General features: G+C 43.3%; 2 protein-coding genes across 3 annotated transcripts; one reads left to right on the forward strand and one right to left on the reverse strand.

Annotated features, from left to right (window-relative positions):
* The first annotated feature begins 1,284 nt into the window (after positions 1-1,284).
* GTF3A (general transcription factor IIIA) lies at positions 1,285-6,537 on the forward strand. Of its 2 annotated transcripts, none has more exons than XM_038152394.1 (9): positions 1,285-1,794; positions 2,022-2,122; positions 2,505-2,601; positions 2,794-2,882; positions 3,807-3,880; positions 5,130-5,213; positions 5,608-5,837; positions 5,939-5,995; positions 6,260-6,537. In XM_038152394.1, exons 1-9 carry the CDS (start codon positions 1,429-1,431, stop codon positions 6,416-6,418), a joined length of 1,257 nt encoding a protein of 418 aa, XP_038008322.1. In that variant the 5' UTR covers positions 1,285-1,428; the 3' UTR covers positions 6,419-6,537. The 2 variants fall into 2 exon arrangements, with proteins under 2 accessions (XP_038008322.1, XP_038008313.1); XM_038152385.1 differs by having other exon boundaries at positions 1,293-1,794; positions 5,936-5,995.
* MTIF3 (mitochondrial translational initiation factor 3) lies at positions 6,484-12,035 on the reverse strand. Its single transcript, XM_038152408.1, has 4 exons — positions 11,883-12,035; positions 9,478-9,941; positions 8,041-8,186; positions 6,484-6,760 (listed from the first exon to the last, which is right to left on the reverse strand). Exons 2-4 carry the CDS (start codon positions 9,938-9,940, stop codon positions 6,548-6,550), a joined length of 822 nt encoding a protein of 273 aa, XP_038008336.1. The 5' UTR covers position 9,941; positions 11,883-12,035; the 3' UTR covers positions 6,484-6,547.
* Between the last annotated feature and the right edge of the window lie 11,132 nt (positions 12,036-23,167).

Raw genomic sequence — 23,167 nt, forward strand, 5'->3', positions numbered from 1 at the left:
GGATTCCCCTGGTCTGGACCAGAGGCTGACCAGCATTTTGCAGACCCAACCTCAGGCAAGGCAGGGAGCCAAACCAAACCTGCTCAGAAAGCCTTTTGCTTTTTGCAAAAGCCACGAAATGCTTTTCAGGGAGGCAGCAGAACCCCAATGTCTCTAAAACTGCAGGAGGGTTGTTATGTGTACCAAGGGGCACAGAATTAGACATGTGAATCTCTGTGTGACTACATCTCCTCTGCCATGTGCTGGATTCTGCACCTGGGACAGGGCAACCCTGGGTGTTCATACAGTCTGGGGAATGAGACACTGGAAAGCAGTGCCATGGAACAGGACCAGGGCAGCTGGTCGATGGCAAGTTGAACATGAGCCAGCAGTGCCCTGGCAGCTGGGAGGGCCACCCGTGTCCTGGCGGGCATCAGGCACAGCATTGCCAGCCAGGCAAGGGAGGGAATTGTCCTGCTCTGCTCTGGGGAGGCCTCACCTCCAGTGCTGGAGGCAGTTCTGGGTGCCACAATATAAGAAAGACATGAAACTGTTAGGGAACATCCAAAGGAGGTCAACAGGGACGGTGAAGGGTGTGGAGAAGCTGTGTGAGGAGCTGCTCTTCAGCCATCGGTCTGCTCAGCCTGGAGGAGACTGTGGGGAGAGCTCACTGCAGCTACAGCTTCCTCGAGAGGGGAAGAGAGGGGCAGGCACTGATCTCTGCTCTGTAGTGACAGTGACAGTGTTAAAAATAGGTTTGAAACTGTTGTAAAATAGTTGATAGATCATTAAGCATGTACAATTAGTTTGGTTATTATATTGTAAAAGGGGTTAAAAGGTTAAAAGTTATAAGAAATATGGTACTCAATGTACCATAACATACCTAAGTAAAGTGCACCACCCCCAAGCGAAACGAGCCAGCCTGGACAGAACTGTAATGGGCCAACCAAGCGCCTTAAACCTTCATGCAAATTAAGGATCCAAAAAGAAACCAATCCAAAGGGACAAAAAAAAAAAAAAAAAACCATAAAAGGGGGCTTCTGACCCACTGAATTCGTGCCGCTCCATCTGGGGCATCGGGGACATCGCTGCTGAAAAGAGGACCCAGCGCCGGCGTTGCAGCCTCGACGGGAGCGCTCCTGCTCGGCCCGCGGGCCCCCTTTAGGCCTTTATTATAATAAATACTGAAATCACTTTAGTACCGGGAGCCTGTTCTCGTTTTTAACAACAGGACCGGAGAGAATGACCTGAAGCTGTGTCAAGGGAGGTGTAGGTTGGACATTAGAAACAGGTTCTTCACCCAGAGGGTGGCTGGGCACTGGCACAGGCTCCCCGGGGAAGTGGGCACAGCACCAGCCTGACAGAGCCCAAGAAGCATTTGGACAACGCTCTCAGGCCCCTGGTGTGACTCTCGGGGGTGGTGCTGTGCAGGGCCAGGAACTGGACTCGATGATGCCTGCGAGTCCCTTCCACCTCAGGCCATCCCGTGACTCTGCGAGGGCGCTCCCGGCGCGCAGCCACACGCAGAGCTCCGCCTGCGCCGCTCGGGGCCCGCAGCCGCCCCAGAGCCCCTCAGGCACCGAGCCCCGCCCACCGAGCACGCGCCGCCGCCGTCCCGCTCCCCCGCTCGGTCACGTGCCCTGCGCCATGGCCGGCGCGCGGGGCGACGATGGCGGGGACGGGAGTGGGGACGGGAGCGGGAGTGGTGGGAGCGTGCTCCTCGTCCGTTCGTACATCTGCTCCTTCCCCGGCTGCGACGCCACCTTCAACAAGGCCTGGCGGCTGTCCGCCCACCTCTGCCGGCACACGGGCGAGGTGAGCCGCGCCGGCTGGGAGGGAGGGGGTCTGTGTGACCGAGGCGTGGGCGCCGCGCCGGGACCCCGCTGGGCACCGGGCAGGCCGCTTCGCCTCCTCGGGGGTGGCGCTCCCCCCGCGGGCTGCGCGCTGCGGCCGGGGGTCCCGCTGACGGCAGGATGGCCTCCCCGGGGCGGCCGAGCCCCCGCGGGGGTGGGTTTGCCCCTGCGACAGCTCCTCTCTTTCAGAGGCCGTATGTTTGCGATTATGAAGGCTGCGGCAAAGGGTTCACCAGGGACTTCCACCGCGCCCGGCACCTCCTCACGCACACCGGGGAAAAGCCGTTCGAGTAAGGCCCAAGTTTTTACTTCCTAAGCTGAAGTGCGGTTTTTCGTAAGGAAAGGAAGTCAAAACGGGGCAGTGGTAGAGAGCATGCATGCCTCTGGTGTCATGGGCACTGCCATAAGAGTGTGTACACGGGGTGCGATCAAACCCCCTGTTCCGGCCGTGATCTGTAACAAATGCTTAAAGGAATGGGCAGATCTCCCCCAAGAACACCTTATTAAAAGGCTAACTTAGTCTCTGGCTTTTAGTGCCTTCAAAGCAAACTTCTGTATTTGAGTTGTGAGTTTCAGTAATTCTTCTGTGTGTTGTTCTCGTACAATGATTTCTGTATATGCCTAGGGAACAAGTCACTGACAGCAGTAATAAAAAATGCAGCTCATTTGCAGGTGCACAACTGATGGGTGCAATGAGAAATTTGGAACAAAATCAAACATGAAGAAGCACATTGAGCGCAAGCATCAGAATCAGCAAAAGCAATATGTGGTGAGTAATTACCTTTGCACTGTACAGTGGAGGCTAATAGCACAAGCTCTTTCTTGTGTATCTGGTAAAATACTTAAACATGTTAATATGTGGTACTTGTATAAGTTCAAATACCATAACTGGGATTTCAGCTTAGACGTGAACTGAACTGTCATTATTTGGCCTCTAATGGTAACTTAATTTCCTCAATAGTGTGACTTTGAAGGCTGTAACAAGTCTTTCAAGAAGCATCAACAACTTAAAGTTCATCAGTGTCACCACACCAATGAACCTCCCTTCAAGTACGTGGATAATTTTAATACTGAACTTTTAACACTTAAACACTGTAGATGAAAATAGGTGCATTTTCTCAACCTTTTCATTGATGTGGCAGTAAAAAAAAAAAAAAAAAAGAAGTCAGTTTGTAGTCCAGTTTGTAGTCAGGGCTGCAAGTATATTTCTTGTACTAGTCCTTTGCTCAGTGATCTGTTTTGAGCAACAGTCTTGGTGCTCTGTAACTTCAGCATTCCAGCAGTTTTATAAAAAATAACACAGCACCCCCCACCACCTAGTTTTCAGTTCACAGTTTGAAATACAGACATAAGAGCTTGCTTAGTAATTAAAAATGCAGCTACCCTTATTTTTGAGTAAGAAGCAGTGACTTGGCTGACATTGAATGGTGAGTAGTACCTAGAAAAAGGGGAGAGACTTGGACACTGATCTTGGAAACTGTGCATTGCAGCTCCATTTGGGTAGCACATCACTAAAGATCTGCTAAAAGCAAAGTTCAGTCTTGTATTTCTTACAGGTGAGTCACACTTAACATGAGTGTTCATTTCACTTCAGTGAAATGCACTACTATGGTTGGATGACAGAAAAAAATGTCAGTGCTCCGCTGGTTCTGTGCAAGCCACTTTAACCTTCCACTTTCTGTTCTTCTATGTTTGAAGAGCCTGCTGTGTGGGGATGATACAAGGCTTGACTCTTCAGCTAAAGCCCAACTTACTGTATATTTGAAAATCATACTATAGTTCTAACTCTCAAAGTCATCCAAGTCTATTAAAAAACTACTATGTAATTTACTTTTACAAGATGAGGACACACACACAGAGATCTGTAGGCAAAGGGAAACTTGGATTATTTTGTTAATTTTAAATTGTCCCTGACTTAACAAAAAATACGTAGATAGGGTGACAGAAATAAAACTACTGTTATTTTGTACCTAGATGTAATAAAGAAGGATGTGGAAAGTGTTTCTCTACTCCAAGTCGACTAAAGAGGCATGAGAAGATACATGAAGGTAAAACTGGTTTTTTTTCTTTTTAAGGTTATGTTTCAGCAAAGGATAAAGAACTGCTTCCAGTGCAGAGTATGCACAGATGCATGACAATCTGAAAGTGTTCTGGGCCTAGTGATCCAGACAAGACACTTACTTGGAATAGTAAAGTGGGATATAACTGCAGGGCATTGCAGTGTGCAGTTAGTGTGTCTGTGGGAGTCTGAGCAGAGCTCAGGATTCCTTCAGTTATTTCTTCTCCTGAGGTGCTTCCTTGCAAATAATCCATCTTTTGGAGATGGGCTGATGGTAAAGGCATTAGCCTAGTTGTCCAGAGCTAATTCAGTTGCTAATTCTGCCACAAATTTCCTATGGAGCCTTGGCAGAACCATATGTATTTTTAGTTGTTAATGAACCTACGTGAGAGGCTTTTAAGTGAAATCATCATAATGTGGCCATGTATGTTTGAGCTAATCCTGCTGCCCTCCTATCCATTCTTTCACTGACAGATAACCAGCTTTCCAGTGATAGGAAAAAACCAAAACCAAATCAAATAAACCCAACAGACTAGGAAGAGTACCCAGAAGGCTATGATTTGTGCTGATTTGTACTGTAATTCCCTATTCCTAAGACAAGGACTTGTTCGCAGGTTTTTGAGCATCCCAGTCCTGGGATTTAAATAGTGTGGACTTTCTGTGGTTCCTGCCTGATAGAATGGTAAAATCTCTTTAGACTCTGGAATACTACTGTATGGTCAGTATTTCTTTTTAATGTGCAGGACAAATATTTATATGGAAGCAATATATATTACTAGTTATTTTCACCTATTTGAGAGAAAGTGTATGGCTAGGAGTAAGTAGCTTTACTGAAGCAAGGAGAGAGAGTTTCACAAAATCATTTAGGTCAGAAAGGATCTCTGGAGGTCACCTGGTCCAGCTCCGTGTTCAAGGTGGGGCCAGTTAGACCAGGTTGTTGAGGACTACATCCGGTGTTGTTGAATGGTTCCAGGGCTAAGGCTTCCACAGCCTCACTGGACAACTGGTGTCAGTGATACAAGGTTTCTTACTTAAAACTGCTAGGATTTTCTCTTGTTCTAATTTGTTTTGATTGTTTATTGTCTCTTATCCCATTTCTGTGCAATATGGGAAGAAATAAGGAATTTAATTTTAATTTAATGGCTTTTAATTTTCAAATGCTGGAAGTGGAGTTCCCCCTTGTAAAACTGGACTGTTTGCCAGACCCTGTGATTGTAAACATATGTCCCATCCTACAGGCTATGCATGCAAGAAGGAAAACTGCTCATATATCGGAAAAACTTGGACAGAGCTTCTGAAACATAATAAAGTCAGTCATGCAGGTAAATTCCAAATGCATTAGTAAACTTACGATACAGATAGGAAACCAACTGCTAATCTGGAGTCCAGTCCTTGCTGTACTCATTTCATCAACTTGTCAGTGTGTCCCAAACTTATCTACTAACTTTATTGGTAAAGTGGCTGTTACTCCAGCTAGATCTTTGATAAAAGTGCTGCTTGATATACTAACTTAGGTTTGTGATTCAGTTAACAGAAAACTGTTTTATGTAGCATTTCAGATCTGGGTAATTCATACTGCATTGTCCTCCTGAAGTCTCTAAGTTCCTTGCATTTCATGTTGATTTTGGCATTGTTCTAATAGACCACTAGGGTTTGATTCTGAGCTGCTGTAAGAAGTTGTTTATTTATACTCTGCCTTTCTTTCTCCCACTTAAGAGCCAATAGTCTGCAGTGAATGTAACAAAACTTTTAAACGGAAGGATTACCTCAAGCAGCATCAAAAGACACATGCTGTGGAGAGGGAAGTCTGCCGCTGCCCCAGAGAAGGATGTGGAAGAACGTACACAACTTTATTTAACCTTCAAAGCCATATCCTCTCTTTCCATGAGGAGAAAAAACCTTTCTCTTGTGATTATCCAGGCTGTGGAAAAGTATTTGCAATGAAGGTACATGGTTTTTTTTAACTATTCTGATCTGAATCCCATTATCTAAAATTATAAATTTAACTCTTTTTTTTTTCCCCTCCTCCTCTTTGTAACTGCAGCAGAGCCTAGCAAGGCATGCAGTTGTACATGATCCTGAAAAGAGAAAGCTGAACTTGAAAGTAAGTTACACTCTTGGAAAAGTCTTCTCATCTCTACCCTGTCACTGCAGAGGAGGGAGGGTATACTTTACCTGTTTTAGAATGTGACTTCGAGCAGGAAAACAGTTCAAATATCTAGATAATTTTTGAGATTCTTAGTTTATGAAGCTCCTTTAGCTAATGCAGTCCTGGCATCTACTTTGATTTCTTTTTTCCCCCACCACAACAGTAGTCTTTGCTATACAGACACGTTAAGTTTACTAATTCTGCATCTATTTCTGCCAGGCAAAGCGTTCTCGTCCCAAGAGGAGCTTAGCCTCTCGTCTCAGTGGCTACATTCCTCCTAAAATGCAGCCAGGAAAGGATGAGGCTGTGATGGAAAGCAAGACAGCAGATAAGCTCGTGGAAAATGGAATACCAGCTGTTGAAATTCAGACTCTGTAGCAAACATTAAGCAAGTCAGTGTTCTTCATGGAATGACCAGTGCAAAGCTCAACAATAACTTTATCTAAAGTTCATTTTTTAAATTTTATTTTTTAAATAAATATATATTGTTTACACCACTTCAGAATGTCATTGATGCAACTCATTTGACTTCAGATCTTCATTTTCATCTTTCTTTACTGTACTGTTTTTCTTGATTTCCATCTTCTGGTGTTCTTTCAACTCTTTGTCAGACATGTGCCTGAAAACACAGGTACACACTCCTTCTCTAGCAACTTTTGGCTTGGAAAGATAGGTTGCTTTCTCAGACACAGTCTCCAAAATTTGATCAAAAAGCATAAACTAAAAAGGAGGAGAAAAATGGAACTAAATGAATGCACAGATACAGGCAGAAAAATATTTCAAGCTGCTCTGTAATAACATGATCTGCTTAATGTAGCTATTAGCTGAACCAAGGTAGTTGCTAGTCCTAGTTTGAGCACTTCAGCTTGTCCTTTCCTAACTAGTCTTTACCCATAAGCAGGTTTAGGCAAGTCACTAGAGTGGATTCCGCCATTTCCTAACATTTAGGCTGTACTGCTCACTCACAGTGTTTTGCTCTTTAAAGGTGTCCATTAGAATGGTCTGCATCTGACACCCTCCACCCTCCTCATCCTCTAGATTCAGATACATTATTATATGAGGCTTTTTTTCTTAAGGGGTAGTACTTTTCTAAGGTTAGCAGGACCTGGTAGTATTGAACTGCGTGACAGTGCATTCATGTAACACACTGAACTCCTAACCTCATTATTAAGCCTTCAAGGACAATGTAAATCAGGACTGTATCATGAAATGTTCTGTTTCCTCCCATCATCAGTTCTTCCTGTAACTCCTTCCCTGTGAATTTAACTTCCTATAAAAAGTTTTGTTATTTTTGGATGAAATGCTATCACAGTTTTCCCCAGCAATTTAGTTGAGACAATTGTCAAGAACACCTAATTCCCTACAGACATTACGAGGAGAAAAAAAAGTCTTACACAGAATATTTATAAAAAAATCTGTTTTTGTGAATGACAGGAAGTTTCAAAGCCCTGCAATTATACTGGGAAGTTGCCATCAGCTGCTTAACATTTTAAGCAGTGTTCACTTTGCTAGTCTTGGAACACCATTCCAATAGTTTTTCATGTAGGAATGGACAACTAACCTTAGCCAAAGTTGCATAAATGCACCTCCAGAAGAACTGTTGGTGAAATAATCCAGCTAAAATACAGACTTTTTTTTTTTAAACCACACTGGTAAAGTTTTCAGAGTGGGTGAGCTGGCTAAAGCCATAGATCAGAGAATTTCACCAGCCAAATTAATAAGGTGGTGCTGCACAGGAGTAGGAGCTGCTTAGACTCTGCTGTCCAAGCCAGTACTGCAGCTGGATTCTTAAGGAAGCATGGTATTTGAACTGTCTCTCTGGGACTACTTTTCTTCACCAGTGTTTGAGCAGAAGCAGCTTAAGGCAGGCACCCATTTCTTGCATGGACCTAGATCTCCACTGAGATACTAAAAACTGTGGCAGTACCCAATGAGGAAGGTCACTACAGCTGCAGCTGTTTAATGACATTGGCTGGTCCAGCTTCCAGGAGTACACTTACCATGTCTGTACTGCTGCCTTTTGCTTGCCGAATGGTAACTTTAACGTGGTGTCTCTTTTCAATCCACTGTGCTATCTGTTTAGTCTTGGTCTCTAAGTCGTTCTTGGCAATAGCTGAAGAAAAGGATAACTCCTTCTGAACCACCCCTGTTTAAAATAGAACTGAAAGTCTGTTGGCTTAACATTTGACAAACCTGTACTAGTTGCTCTCTTTTATCAGCTTATGGTGCTTTGTCTGCTTGACTCCCTCCTCCCTACCTGGTTTCTCAAAGCACCCTGATCTCATTGTCTCAGCATGCACCACTCTCACCAGAGAGGGTGGCCACTTGATACTCTCACACTCACCACCGCAAATGGGAGACTGAGAGCATGTCTGAGGCACACAGGGAAAATCTCTTCAGGGTCAGAAAGCTTAAGGTATTTTAATTACAGTCTTGTTCATATGATCCACAATGTAGGTCTAACAAACAGGTAAGCACTGGATCTGGAATTAAAGACTTAGTGTGCAAATTCCTGTGTTCTGCACATAGGACAGCTGAAGATAAAAGCTCTGACGTTAGATAGCTCTTCATCTCAAGCCCATTTTATTGAATGAAGTGCAATATTCAACTGGAAGTACGACAATGCCTTGTAATATATTTGAACAATCTACAGTCTCTTCCTCCTTCCGGTTTCTCTAAAGCAGTTACCATCTGAATAATATTTTTGTGGTTTCTTGAACAGAACAACTACCACAATAACGCTCTCTTCTAAAATCAGAACTCTGCCCAAAGCACAGCTATCTTCGTTAGCCTGCGGATATGAGAGGATACAAGGTCACATGTCTTTTCTAAAACCTCTTTGCCAAACTCAGTTTGTTAAACTGCTGGAGCAGGCGGTCCTAAGGAAAAAAAAAAAAAAAAAAAAAAAAAAAAAAAAAAAAAAAAAAAAAAACCCAAACAAAAAACTGTAAAGTGTTAAATACTGAAACAGTTCTCTTACTCTGTACAAGAAAGGGCTCCAGACTTTGTCTTCCTAGCAGCAAATGGAAAAGAGAGTGTTTCATGACTACTGGTGACAAACTATATCATTATATTGGTGTACTGGTCCTTAGTTTGCAAAAACTGCCTGTCACTCTATGCCTTAGTAAAAGAACACAAATTCAGTGAGTCTCATGGAACCAGAGCCTAGTTATATTCACTCATATGAAGACATATTTTTAACAAGTCAGCAGATGCCAAAATAGCAAATCCTGAGAGGGCAATAGAAGGCTTCTCTGTGGAAGACTGGACTAATCCAAAATTTTATTTTCACCACTGCAAATCCTTAACAGCGTGGACTGCAGTGACATTGCTTTGGATTTACACAAATACAAGTAAGAGGATTTAATCTGTTGAAACCACTTTTAATGCATCATTTTTCAAAGTCCTCAGTGTTGTAGTGTATATAGTGCACATACCTGGCTTTGGACTTGCTTTTTTCTTCTCCGCACGTTTAAGCTGTTCTTCATGAATCTGCTGCCCAGTCATTAGTCTGTAAACTGGAGGTTCTACGTTCTCACGAAGCAGAACCAGTTTCAGGCCATGTTCATCCATAAGTCTGAGTGCCTCTGCTCGGTGCATGTTTCCTAAGCTCTCCCCATCCTGGTTGATTACGTGCAAAATACGATAGGGAATTCTTCGCCCAACGCTTCCAAATGCTGCTTTACTTTTTGGTTGTGTGTGAGATTTTCCATCTGTACAAAATGGTTGAGTAAGCCCAAACACAGCTGACTTCCTAGGGTCAGGTACCACTATCCAGAATGGAGAAAAGAGCCACTTCTGTGCTGTCTGCGTCAGAAGAGTACCAAAGAACCTTTTTGGATATCTGCTCTCATTTCTGGTTGCTTGACATAAATATTTCATTGTGCACAAGGCAGTCATTCTGAGGAAGAGGAAAAAACAAGTTACCCCATCGGTCAGATTCTTCTAGTTATATTAGAAAGACTTGACTTCCGTTCAGTAAACTCTAGTGTTTGTAACTACTCTTTTAAAATGATAAATGGTGCTGATATACAGAATCATCAATCAACAGTCATTTTACAGTAACAAAGGGATTTAAGCCAGAGAGAAAATCTGACAAATGAGCAAAATGTATGAGTTGATGTTACCTTCTGTATCTTAAAATCTGAGCCTGAACTCCTTTAAAGAATCCAATACTTCCAGTTCCTTTCTCCTCACTTTTAAATTTTAATCTAAATAGTTACAGGCATCTATCCTGACAGGGTACTCACGAGGCTATAAACTTTCAAACATGCTTCCAAATACACCTGTGCTTGAAGACTACTCAAACTCATCTTTGAGACATTTATTCCATTGGATTTTTTTCCCCATTCTTCCCTGGTTCATGAAATCCCCCTGGCAATTTTTCTGAAGCTGCCCATTATTTGCATTTTGTCCAGACCTTCAGAAATCGTCCGTTTTCTAACAGCTGCAAAAAACTTTGAAAATTAAGAGAAAATTTTGAGTATTCTGTGCAGTTTTCCTATTTTATGTTTAGAAGGGAGCAATTACAGGAAAAACCAAGGATGATGCAGGAAACTAAACACATGTCATACCAGAGGGGATGGCAAGAGTGAGACCTCATTTGCCCAGGAGGGAATGTGACTCTGCTCAATAAACACATGCATGCATACACATATATCACACACACATATATGACATTGTGTAAACATGCATCCCTGTGCATACATACACATGGAAAAGGTGTAAACCATCAGCAAGGATAAAAAGCTATTTATAATTCTAAGCAGTGTTGGCACAGGAACAAGTAAAATTACTTGCCTGTGTATAAACTTAGCCTGCAAAGGGGACAGTCTGGAGCTTGGGACAGCTATCATACCTCAGCAGTAGGGGCAATGTCCATGCAAACTGCTTGAAGAAGGAGCCAGAGGAGTTCATGAACAGGGCAGTCTGATAACAGCTGTGTGCTACCTTGATCCAGAACTCAAGCTAGCCAAAGGGCACAGCAGAGAAGAAACATGATTTCCACAGCAGCCTAAAACCAGCTGGTAGCGCTACCTTCCCTTCCTGCCCTGGGCTCTGCCTCTGCCCAGTCCAGACCCCTGTAAAAACAGCTTTTTGTCTGGCTGTGACAACAGCCCTATGACTGAACACCCACTGCCAACACCCAAGTATCTTTGTGCACAGCCACACAAAAGCCATGATGTCCTTATTTTTCTTAATGGGTTCATAAACCAGCTCTGGATCATGCACTGCAGACTTGGTCCTCAATCTGGGCATCACTGCTCCATTAATGAATGATATAATTAAATTCATCTTCCATTCAGATGAGTCTGGCTTGCCTTTGAGAGCTACTGATTTATAAAATTAAGTAACAGGATCTCAGCAATGGAGCAGCAGCTTGTTTTGAGGAAATGCTGACCTTGCTCTGCTAAACACATTGTGTTGTTGATATTCTCCTTCATTCTCTGACGCTATTTAAATCTGATAAATCCAGCCTTAGCTGCCTGAAAGAAAACAATTCTTTTTTATGGAAGAGTTTTTCTTTGCATGTGTTTCGCGTTGTGCGTTTCGCTCGTCCTTGTGTTGGCAAGACCGCCTGACTTGGAGCTCTAAGGAGCGGGCAGCTCCGGCACACTGGGAACCGCGGGAGCAGCCGCGCTTCCCATGCCAGGAGACCGTCACGGGAGGGGGGCAGCATTCCCGTGGCAGGCGGCCTGCTTCCCGCGGGTGTCCCTCCTGTAAACAGGGAAGAAGGGCTGTACGTGGGTGCGGGACCGTGCCCTGTCGCGTTCGCCTTCCCGGCTCTGCGTGTCGCGGAGCTCACTGCGCGTGTCCGTGGCTCCCTGTGACCCTCTCTTACCTGCCGGCCGGGCCCAGCCGGGCCGAACCAAGCCGAACCGCCGGCCTGGCCCGCCGAAGGAGCCGAGGGACCGGCCCGAGCCGCCCGGAAGTTGGGGAAAGCCCCGCCTCTCCCCTTTCCTTTTCCTCCTGCTCCTCCTCTTCCTCTTCCTCCTCGCGCGCCCCCGCCTCTTGCCCCCGCCCAGCGCGCCCGCGCGTGCCCGTGGGCGCGAGCGCGCCTCCGCCGGTGCGCGCCCGCGTGAGCGCGCGTGTTGGGTGCGGCAGTGCCAGCGGGGTCCGTGTGTCCCTGTGTGCCCGTGCCTGGTCCCTGTGTGCTCCTGCCTTTCCCGGCCGACACACGCGGCGTGCCCGGTTCTGTGCGCGCGGTTGTTGGGAGCTGCTGTTCCCCCGCGTGGCTCTGTGGGCCCCCGCTGTGCCTTTGCTGCGCTGCCGGGGGTGTGAGGGCCGCCGCTGGCACAGGGTCCGCGCTGTGCCCTGGGGCCATCCCTGCAGGGCCGCCTGTTGCTGCGAGAGGGGACTGTGTGGGTGCTGAGTGCTTTGTGTGTGTGTTGAGGCACAGAATCATAGAATTTGGGTTTGGGTTGGAAAGGATTTTTAAAGCTCATCTTCTCTAATCCCTCTGCAATAAGCAGGAGAGCAGGAACATCTTCAACTCTTATCAGGTTGCTGAGGGCCCTGTGTGTCCTGACCTTGAATGTTTCCTGGTGTGAGGCATCCACCATCCCCCTGAGCAACCTGTGACAATGTTTACCACCTTCCCTGTGAAAACTTCTTCCTTACCTCTAGTCTAGATCTACCCTTTTTTAGATTAAAACCATAACCCGTTGTCCTGTCACTGCAGGCCCTGCGGGAAAGTCTGTTCCCACGTTTCCCTTTAGGCACTGGAAGGCGGCTGTGAGGTCTCCCCTCCGCCTTCTCCAGACGGAGCAGCCCCAGTGCTGTCTCCATAGGAGAGGCGCTCCAGCCCTCAGAGCATCTTTGTATCCCTCCTCTGGGCTCGCTCCAGCAGGTCCGTGTCCTTCCCTTGCTGGTGACCCCAGAAGGGGATGCAGCCCAGCCCCGGGCTGTGTAACACAGCCGTACCCCTGTCCCTGTCCCCATCGGGGGCTGCGGGCCGGGCTCCGTGTGCGGGCAGCGCACGGCACAGCCGAGGCTGCAGGGGTCAGCAGCGTGTGCGGCTCTGCAGCGGCGTGAGTCAGACCGGAGGCGTCTCGGGTGCTTGGATTTGTTACCTTCTTTGGTAGGAGACGCTCTGCCTCGGGTTTGCGAGCTCCTCCGTCCAATTTGAAGACTGAAACCTTTGAAAGAGAAGCTGAAATTCATGTGCAAGCGTCGTGTCCCCAGCTGTAAGGAGCGCGCTGAGAAGTCAGCCGGGAGTTTGCTAAGGATTTCTCTCCGGAGCCCCGGGGTTCGTGCCTATCGAGGGATGCTCTTCAGCCGTCTGGGCAGGAGCTGGAGTACACTCAGACTGAACGTGTGCTTGTGTTTAGGATTTAGTACAAAATGAAGCTATGTGAAGCAGCTGTCCTTCCTGCCTAAAATAATCAGAACTTTTTATCTCATATACTTTAGGCCACAGCTAAGTGACCTTTCTTTCCTCTCCTGCTCTTCTGTCCAGGAAGAAAAAATGCAATGAAAACCTGACCTTTATGGTTTTGGTTTCTGTTCTTAACTGTGGTCTTAGAATGGTTTAGTTTCATGTGCTTGCTGTTTTTGTTTTGTCGTTGTGGTACATACATGTAAAAAAAGGTCTGTCGTTGCTTCATGCTCTCCATCTTCACAGAAGATGTCATGTGGTAATCATGTGCAAACCCAGAAAAACTTCACTAAATCAGTTCACGATATGGAGTTCATTCATATCACCTTATCCTCATTAAAACTCCTCGCTGGCAGTAATGAATTTGGAAAAATGCCAGTAACAGAATTAGCCAAGTAGACGGTGAGCTGTGTTAAGACCCTGAATGACAACTGTAGCTTCTCCTATTATATGCAAATAGAGACGAATTTTTCCATCCTGCTCCTTTGTGCTTTTTTTTTTTTTTTTTTTTAATTTCACTCAGGCTTTATGCCTTTAGAGTTGTAAGCTCTTTGGGAGCGGAGATTACCATCACATCAGTGGAATGCTTAAGAAAACTGGATCTCAGTTTGATGCTATTGAAACATAAATTATTGAAATTCTACAGTATCCAGTTGTGGAGAGTGAAATATTCCACGATTAGAGAAGGCGAAACAAAAAAGATTTTTACTGCTCCTTTCATGGTCTGGAAATCAAGTGTGGAATTTGAATAAGCATGAAGGGAAATTTTGGCAGAACTGAGGCCTGGAGAGATAGTTTTTTCATCATCAGCTCTGCAATATGCATTAGAAGAGAGTGTGTCAGCAGCCCCCTTGCAGTTAGCGACTATTGCCACTCTGAGAACCATCCCCACAAGACAGGTAATTTTCAGCAGTGTTAGTAGCAGCAATAAAACTAATAATCCTCTTCACTGTGATAAAAACTACCTGCATGAAAGCAAGGTACTTCAGAGCATACACCTCACATTCCTTCTCTCTTCCCATTGTTTAATTCTGTTAAGTTTAAACCTGATGCTTGTTTTACTTCTTGCCTTTCTAATTAAATATAGTGTGACAAGAAATAGTGCAGTCTTCTAATGGAGTTTGTCCTCAATTAACTTGATCTTTCTGAGAGTTCATTATACTCTTTCTCCTTGTTCTTTGTCTCATGTCTGTTTACAGTGTAATTGTCCTGGGGCCATGTTTTTATATGTGCCTGCCACAGTGAGACTGCAGTCTTAATTATTTGAAAGACACTATCATAATAAGTGCAGTTAATAATAACTTTCTTCCTTCTACTTTGCCTGATGCACATCATCTTCTGCCCACCCCTGACAGCATGCTCAGTCATTTATTTGCTTTTTAACTCATTAATCTTCATCTGCCTTTTTCCCCCCTCTTTTTAAAAATTTGACATTTACTTACAAAGTTGTTGTTCTCACTTTGTTATTTTTTGTGCCATATTAAGGCCTATTCTGCTAGACCCTGTGCCAAACTGTAGACATTTCATTCCCCAGCTAATTTTAAATGCAAATAAATGAGAAGGGGAAAGGATGGGTGGATGGAGAGATTTCTGTTCCTCGTACATGAGCAGTGCAGGGATTTGCTAGTGTGGATGTTAATGATGTTAGTAGTTATTGAAAGGCTCAAGATGCTACTGAGAAACTTCTTCCACATTAACAATTGATCTCTGGGGGGTGGTTTCAGTATTCCCTGAGGATGCTGGAAACTGGTTCCAATCCTTCTGTGTTTTGGGGTTAATTTCAAAATCAAAGAATCAGAGAATCATCCAAGTTGGAAGAGACCTTCAAGATCATCTAGTTTAGCCATCAACCCAGCACCAGCATAGTCCCCGCTTAAAATCTCCTCCCAAAGCTGTTCATTATGGGTACAGTGGGCAGTTTCTAATGCCCAGCAGAGAGTGAGGATGCCCTTAGCTGGATGACAGTGTGTTCACCTGGAGGCCCGAGGCTATGGTTTGCTGTCATTCAGACTTCATCACTCCTTTTATGGGAGCAGGAAGCAAGCTGCTGAAGTGCCTTACACCTGCAAGGAGCTCTTACCTGCTGGCTCTGGGTGGAGGACTGGTCTTTCCTTGGTCCATGGTGAATATCTTGCTGCTTCCTAAACTGGAGCTGTGCATACGAATATCTGGTAAAAAAAAATTTCATGTGCCAAACAAGATCATCAGGAGTTTATTACTGATATTTTTGGGTTTATACAGTACCTGGGACCCTTGGACATGGAGCAGTAGCAGTGGGTGGGACAGCAGTTTTTTCACTCTTATTACTAAATCTGTGATTAATTTCCTGCACACCTGTGCTTACAAAAGTACTGAGCATCTGGAAGGCTGCTTACCCTGTACACCTCTGTTTTCCTGCTTTTTCTGTGTAATTCCCTCCTTCACAGGGCGTTTCAGCAGGGAAGCTTTGGGGAAGACTTGGAGAGAGTCTCTTACTCCTCCCCACTCTCCAGTCCGGCTGGCAGCTGGCATGGCCCCCCTCCACCTTCCTGCTGGTTATAATCGTGGCTGTGTGTTCCTGCAGACCCCTGGTTCAGAGAGGGGCCGTAGCCTCCTTTTTACACTCCTTAGTGTTCCTTTTCCCGTTAGTGTTTATGAAAGACTTTCGCACATAACTCAGATGAAAACCTCCCTTGTGCTGAGCTGAGCGTTGCCATATGGCAGAGAACACGTCAGAGTAAACATGTATTTAAAGGACAGAAATTCAGGGTGTGTAGTAGGTCCAGATTTCTGGATCTGCAGTAGCTCATTTACTCCTTTTCCATCCACAGCTTTTGAAAGTTGCTTTCTAGATAAACTTCTCTATTTTTATTCTAGCAAGAGACAGCAAAAACTTAGAGCAAACCACAAAATTTTGTTGTAGTGAGTGGTAAGTGATCACTGCTAACTGATGTCCTGCACAGAATATACAAATATAGTTGAAGCAGATAAAGTTTTGTTTGATTTCTGAAATCTACCCCTGTTGTGGGAATTAAACAAATCTTTTGAAGATGCATGCTCTGCCATTAAATTGCTTGGGCTGAATTACTGAATCCAGGCAAAGAACCAATTCTGCTCCCTGAAAAGCAAGGCTGACTGAATTTGTTAAAATGTTAATCATAGAGCAAGCCTGTGGGTCCCTGGGGTGAGATGCAATTAGAGTTAAAAGTTCACAGTATAGAAAGTTTTTTAACTGTCTAGTTTTACATCTTGACTGTAGGGAGAGGAGTTTTCACTGTACATTGAAGACATTGTTCTACAGCCTTTGCAAGTTGTTGGGTTCAGCTGTGAAGATTTTAAAAGCTGCTTTTGTTGGCAGCCTAGGACACATCCGTGACCTTATTAAAGTGGAAGTGAAAGCTCTCTTCTTTTTTTTTTTTTTTCTTTTTTTCTTTTTTTTTTTTTGCAACAGTAAATCTACTAATTTTACAGTCAGTTGAACAGCAATAGATTAATTTGTTTAAAGTCTGCATTCACAAAGAAAATGTGAACTTCGCTGCCTTGAATACCCGAAACTACAGTGCGATATTTAAAGGGTAGAAACTATTACAACTTGCCCTAGAATGGTCCAAGCAGTTCCCTGTCACCTGCTTCTCAGCACAGGTGCTGACCTCCCCGTCTATTCTATCCCTCCTGACAGACTAGCAGCCAGGCTGGGGCTTTGTGTGCAACAGAGAGCGCTTTTCCAATGACTGGGCCAGTTTTCTTCAGCAACCACAGGAAGCAGAATAAAGAAAAGGTTAAGGGCCACCGCAAGGGTCAGAAAGGGTTAAATTTAGTTAACATCAGAGGTTATAGCTTTTAACAAGAGCATGAAGGAGACTTATTCGAAGATGCAATTTGTTTCTTCTTTGTCAACCATTATTTTTTTTTTACTCTATTGATAGTGACAGCTTAACAAAGTTTTTATATGCCAGGGTTTTCATCCTTTAGAGGATAAAGAACTGTGATGCAAAAAAGAGATGCAGGTGGAAGACTTTATAAAGCCTCCATGATTTTCAAATTGAGGGTGGAAAGTAGGCTCCCTGCGTGGCTAAGTCAAAAATAATTTGTAAATGTTAAAAAAAATACACATTATGGACAGAGGAACTGCTTTTTTTTTTCCTCTCTCTCCCGTGTAGCTTGCCAAGAGTGGTGTTTTATCAGAAGCCTTACAATCTGCCTGATTTCATATGTATTTTTTCCCAAGGTAATCTATTTTCTTTTTTACTGCCCCCTAAAGACAATCAAAGTCGAATGCCTTTAACAACAGTCTTCATCATCTCCCTTCAAGATATTTTAGTCTATAATGTACAATGCTGGGGTTTTTTGTGTTTTTTTTCCTCCCAATTTACTGAAGAAGCAGAAACTAGAAAATGCATTCAGTGTAGCTCAGTGTTAGGTTCTCAGTTAAATTCTTGGAATGCAAAATGAGGAAAGTTTAAGTCTTTCTGAAAATTATTGAAGAAAAATAATTTTTAAAAGGTTCAGTAGCATTTTTCACACTTTTGTACACTTTTATACAGATCATCTTCTTCCAATTATTTCTTTAATCAAAATTTATAAAGTCACTAATTTTTTTGTTATTTTATCCTGATACAAAGTAAATAACTGAAATCAAAATTTAATTACGTGTGATAACAATTCATAAGTACAAACAATGCATTTGGGTAGGTTTCTTTTTAATGTGTTTTCCTCAAGGGGAAAAAAAAGCTTATATGATCATCCTGTCTCCCTATCCATCTGTCTCTCTGCAAGTTCCCTTGGCAGTTTTAATTGCTTGGACATTTCAGCCCAGTTTGGCAAAGAAATAGGAGTCTCAAAGATATTGTACATTTATAATGACTATATGTATTTCTGTCGAGTTTTGTGAAAACCATGGAGAGACCTTCAAATTGCTGTCTAGTTCTTGCAGAAGGGTTCATCCAGCTGACCAGGCTGTGTATGTGTGTGGGCTGCCCAGGTAGCACACTGGTGTTCTCAGACCTGATTGTGGCCTTTCACTACTTAAAGGGGGCTTGTAAAAAAGAGGATAATTTACTTTTTACTCTGGCAGATAGACACGGGACATAGGGAATGGTTTTAAACCAAGAGAAGTGATTTAGAATAGATGTTAGGAAGAATTTCTTTACTCAAGAGGGCAGTGGGGCACTGACACAGGTTGCCCAGAGAAGTTGTGGATGCCCCATGCCTGGAAGTGTTCAAGACCAGGTTGTATGAGGCCCTGAGCAACACAATTTGGTGGGTAGCATCTCTACCTTTGCAGAGGGGGTTGGAACTAAATGATCTTTAAGGTCCCTTCCAACCCAAACCATTCCATAATTCTATGATGCCATGATCAGCTACAGTTCATGTCGTCTCTTGCCTTGCCAGCTGCTCAGGGCTGCATGGGTGATGTGTAAAGCTGAGGGGGATTTTGAGATGGGAGAAGGAGCCAGAGCATTTTGATAGCAATTGAGAGGTGTAGGGAAAATGCTAGAGTGGTTTGGATCTACAATCTTGGTATTGGGTACTATAGGTCTGCTGTAGAAGGTAAAGAAGGCTGGGAACTGACAAGCCTCAACAATTCAAGTATCTGTTATTTCAGTGCTCATTTGCTCACAGGAGGTATTTCATCTGATTTGTGGTGTCGTTATCTATGTGACAAAGACTTGAAATTCCCAATCCACTTGGTGTTAACTCAGGCTAGTGGTGGGTTCCCAGCTGTAGAACTGAGAGTTGGTTTTGCTCTGCAGAGGGTTGGATTATGCCTTTCGGTGCACGTGATCACTTTGACTTTTCTGTGAGGGTTCTGTTTGGAATCAGTTAGTATGAGCTCTTTTGTTGGTGTAGAATCAATTCTTCCCTAAGGGACAGCTAGCACATCTGGAGAAAGTCTGTGTAGATCACAGACAGAAGCATTTGCACTGGTATGGTGTACAGGCAGGTGTATAGACTCTTGACTGGCTAAGGACTAGAGAAGGGGAAGAGGGAGCTGGAGAAATACAGGGCCTTCTCTGTCCCCAGAGATGGGGGAAGTGGCACAATCCATGCTCAGTTGAGCACTGTGTACCCCCTCTCTTTGGTCCACACAGGGGCAGCCTCTGCTGGAGAGGTGACTTTGAAAGGCCTAACTGCAGTGATAAACAAATGAGAAAACTATGGATCTCCACAGCCCAGACAGACTGGTCTGGAAAAACACAACAAAAACTCCCACTTACTATTCTGCTCACAAGCTGCCACCAAAACTCAGCTGTGAGGCGAATAAGAGCATCTTTTAAAAAATGTAAAACTGTCTTCTTTTTTATTTTTTTTTCCTGAGCTGCTCTTACAGGCTTTAAAGCATTAATTTCAAAAGCTTCACAAAAGCAGCAGGCATCAAACAGTCCAGGCTGAGTGGAAGCCTGGGGAGGAGAATTGCGAAGTAAGTTGAGAGGGTGATGGCTGCAGACATGGAAGCAAGGTTATTTGTTTGTTACAAGTCAGTAGCTTGCTTTTTAATGATGGAGCAGCAGAGAAGGAGAGTTAGAGCAGCCCAGAGAGCCCTGGATTCACACAGCCTAAAGTTCAGCTACATCTTTTGTCTCATGCTTCTGTTGTCTGGGTGATTCTTGGATTGGGAGTCAGAAGATGTGAGTTTTGTCTGCAGTGCTGACATGCCCTGTGACCTTGGACAAGTCTGTTCATCCCCGTGCTTCTCCTCTCATCTTTTTGCTCACTTAGAATCTCTCTCCCTTTTTCCTTGCAATGTCTTTCCCTAATTATACACCTGGACCATGGCTGTCAGAATGCAGCTGTGCTCTCAGGTTAGGCACTGCTATTGTCTGAGTGAACCATAAAGAAATCCTGCCCTGAGCACTTCACTAGGTCTCTCCTGTTATCTCAGGGTTTCACTGACAACCTTAATAAAATAAAAGTCCTTCAAAAGACTGAGTGTCCCTGCCTACTGCCCAACTGCCTGCTTTTTCTGTAGCATCTTAAACAAGAAAAAACATAAATTCTGATCCCTGTGTTTTCAGAAAATAATGATTTATAGTATTTCATTCTTCCTGATTATTGGTAACATATTTTTTGTTCCTGAAATCTCAGCAGTAACTTCAGTACTTCACAGTGCCTAATTTTCTTCAAAGTGAATTATAAACCAGCATGCTGCTATACATCTTACTCTTTTTTGATAGATTTTTCTTAATTTTGCTCTTTTCTGGAGGTGCAGCTCATGTGCCTGAGACTAGGGACAAAGTCTCCTTCAGAATTAATTATGCAGTACCTCTGAAATCTACTCTATTTTATCCCCATAAGGATGGAGTCCAGTGCCAGGATAACTGGCCCTGCAATGTGATCTCAGCAAAATTGGATATGTTCTTTAAGTTCAACTTTCCTTGTATACACTGCTCTACCAGGTCCAAGATGTCAACATCATATAAAAAAACCCTACTATGCTCTTGGGAAAAAAGATTACATCCTTCAGCAACAAAGCACGCATTGCAATAATCCATATCTGCCCTAGCATCTGCTTCTGTTCCAACCAGAATTCAGACTGGATTTTTAATTGAGATCCATTGGGAAACTCATCATCCAGAGCTTTGTGTTTCACATTTTCCTACAGTGTTTTGTCTTTTGTCTTTATACCAGGTGTGCTCTCAGACAGCATCTACAGCAAACCTCTCACAGCTTTGTCAGCTTTCAGCATCCTGCATGAATTGTCTGATCCCAAAGTTTGTACAGTTGTGGTTCCAGATCCCACAGTGCATTACCTCATGTTTAACGTTGGTACTCTCTCTCCCCTTTTCCCTCAGCCTCCCCTCCACATAATGTAGGATTATAAGAACAAGTTTTTGGCTTCAGGAGAAAGGGCTGTCAAAGACAATTTAGTACTTTGTAATGGAAGTGCAGAACTGGAGAATAATTTGTGTTGGAAGGAACCTCAGGGGAGTCATCTGTTCCAATGGTATACTAAGGATTTTGGGCTATGACCTCAACTTGGGTGAAAAAAAACCCCTTACTTACCTATGAAACAGTTCAGGAATCAGCAGGTCCTGAGTGATTCTACGATGCTACCCTTTTACATTCTAATTGAAGGGTGGAGACCCTTATGTATGCATTTTCTTAGAAGCAATTACAGTCCTACAAGCTAAGTCCACTTCAGTATATGAAAATAATCTATATTTGAATAGAACATCGAAGGCGTATTAATAATTTTAAAGCACTTCAGTTGTGCTGAGAGAACTCTGCATTCCAATCAGTTTATATATTTATTTGGATTCATATGCCAGTGATGCTTGCATGGTATCAGACCATAAGTTATTTACATAAATTAAACATGGATGATGGAGCCACAGAAATGAGTCATAATTTTTTCTTTAAAGAACAGCGGGTGGTAATTGTTTTTATAAGGAATTCAGAAACTAGCACTGCATCAGAACACGTAATTGTATGCAGAAATCAAACAATTTATTCCCATATTCAGCTAAGACCAAGTAACCATCAAATATAGATGGTGTTAGAAGGACTGAGCATTTATTCATGCTGTAAAGGCTCACATACATTTATTCTGTTTAAATTTGTAGAAGGAAAATCATCCTGCACAATATGCTAATAAGAAGTTCTGTAAGTATTATTGACCACAACGCTATCTTTAAAAAATCTGAATTTATTATTCTGCAGTAATATAATATTTCCCTGTGTTCAGTGTAGTATAAATTTAGCGTCTGGTCCTAACAAGTAAGGGCATGAGCATACATAGAGAAACTGAAGTTTCTTGTTTGTCTGCTTATTTACAAGGAAATAGAGCAAGAGAACTGGAATAATTTTCTTAAGATGCAAATCTCATTAATCTGAACGAACATGTTTCAACATGTCTCTGAAAAAGATAAGAGTTCTTGTTAGCTATTTCATGTCTGGTTAAAAATAAAGTGGGAGAAATCACAGTATCTTTTCTGAAACGGCCAAAAAAGGAAAAAAGTTAAAAGCAAGCCCAGAAACCGGGCCAGTTGGTGCTTTATTTAGTGGTTCTTTTTCCATTAGCTCACCCTGCTTTTGTAAACTTTGGAGAGGAATGCTGTGTTATAACAGTAGCATTTGCTTTGCTTTTACAGTTCCATATGTGGATAATGAAAAACAACTGTAATTTGTGAGCTTGGAGTATAATTAACTGATGCCCTAAAAGGTAAACAGTTTCTTCTAATTATGTAAAAAACCCCTCAGTCATGAGCCAAGCAAAGTGATTTATATAATGAAAAGGTAAGAAATGTCTGAATAAATATATAGAGGCTGTCCCTCTGTATTTTATTTTGTTTTAATTGTATTGATCATGGATCCCTTGGTCTATTTCTGATAAAATTAAATATAGCATATAATGTAGCATCTTCTTGGAGCCAAAGGCTTTGCTCAAGAGGAACAAAAGACAGGTTCAAGTTTTCGCTCTATCAGCTTCATGTCAAAATTTGTGGTCTCTCATTGCTCCGGGCGTGGTATGTGAACCTAGTTTTCCACATTCCCATGTTCACAAACTGACTGCTAGAGAAACAGAAAAAGTGTACAGAATTTCCAAATTTGGATGTACTCAATGAAATTAAATAATTAGCTTTTGTTTGGCAATCAGTATATTTTTGTACAGTGGACAAGGCTCCTGATCTTTTAGTCTTGAACATATTTTGTCAAAGTGTAGACCCAAATGATTTGGTATGGAAGTGCCCTGAGGCTCTTCATACCTTCATTGCCCTCTGCAGGCTGGGTTTTCTAGCTGAACTAAATTTCATTAAGTGCACCAATTA

The sequence above is a fragment of the Motacilla alba genome, chromosome 1 (assembly GCF_015832195.1).
Source record: "Motacilla alba alba isolate MOTALB_02 chromosome 1, Motacilla_alba_V1.0_pri, whole genome shotgun sequence".
In the NCBI taxonomy this organism is placed as follows: Eukaryota; Metazoa; Chordata; class Aves; order Passeriformes; family Motacillidae; genus Motacilla; species Motacilla alba.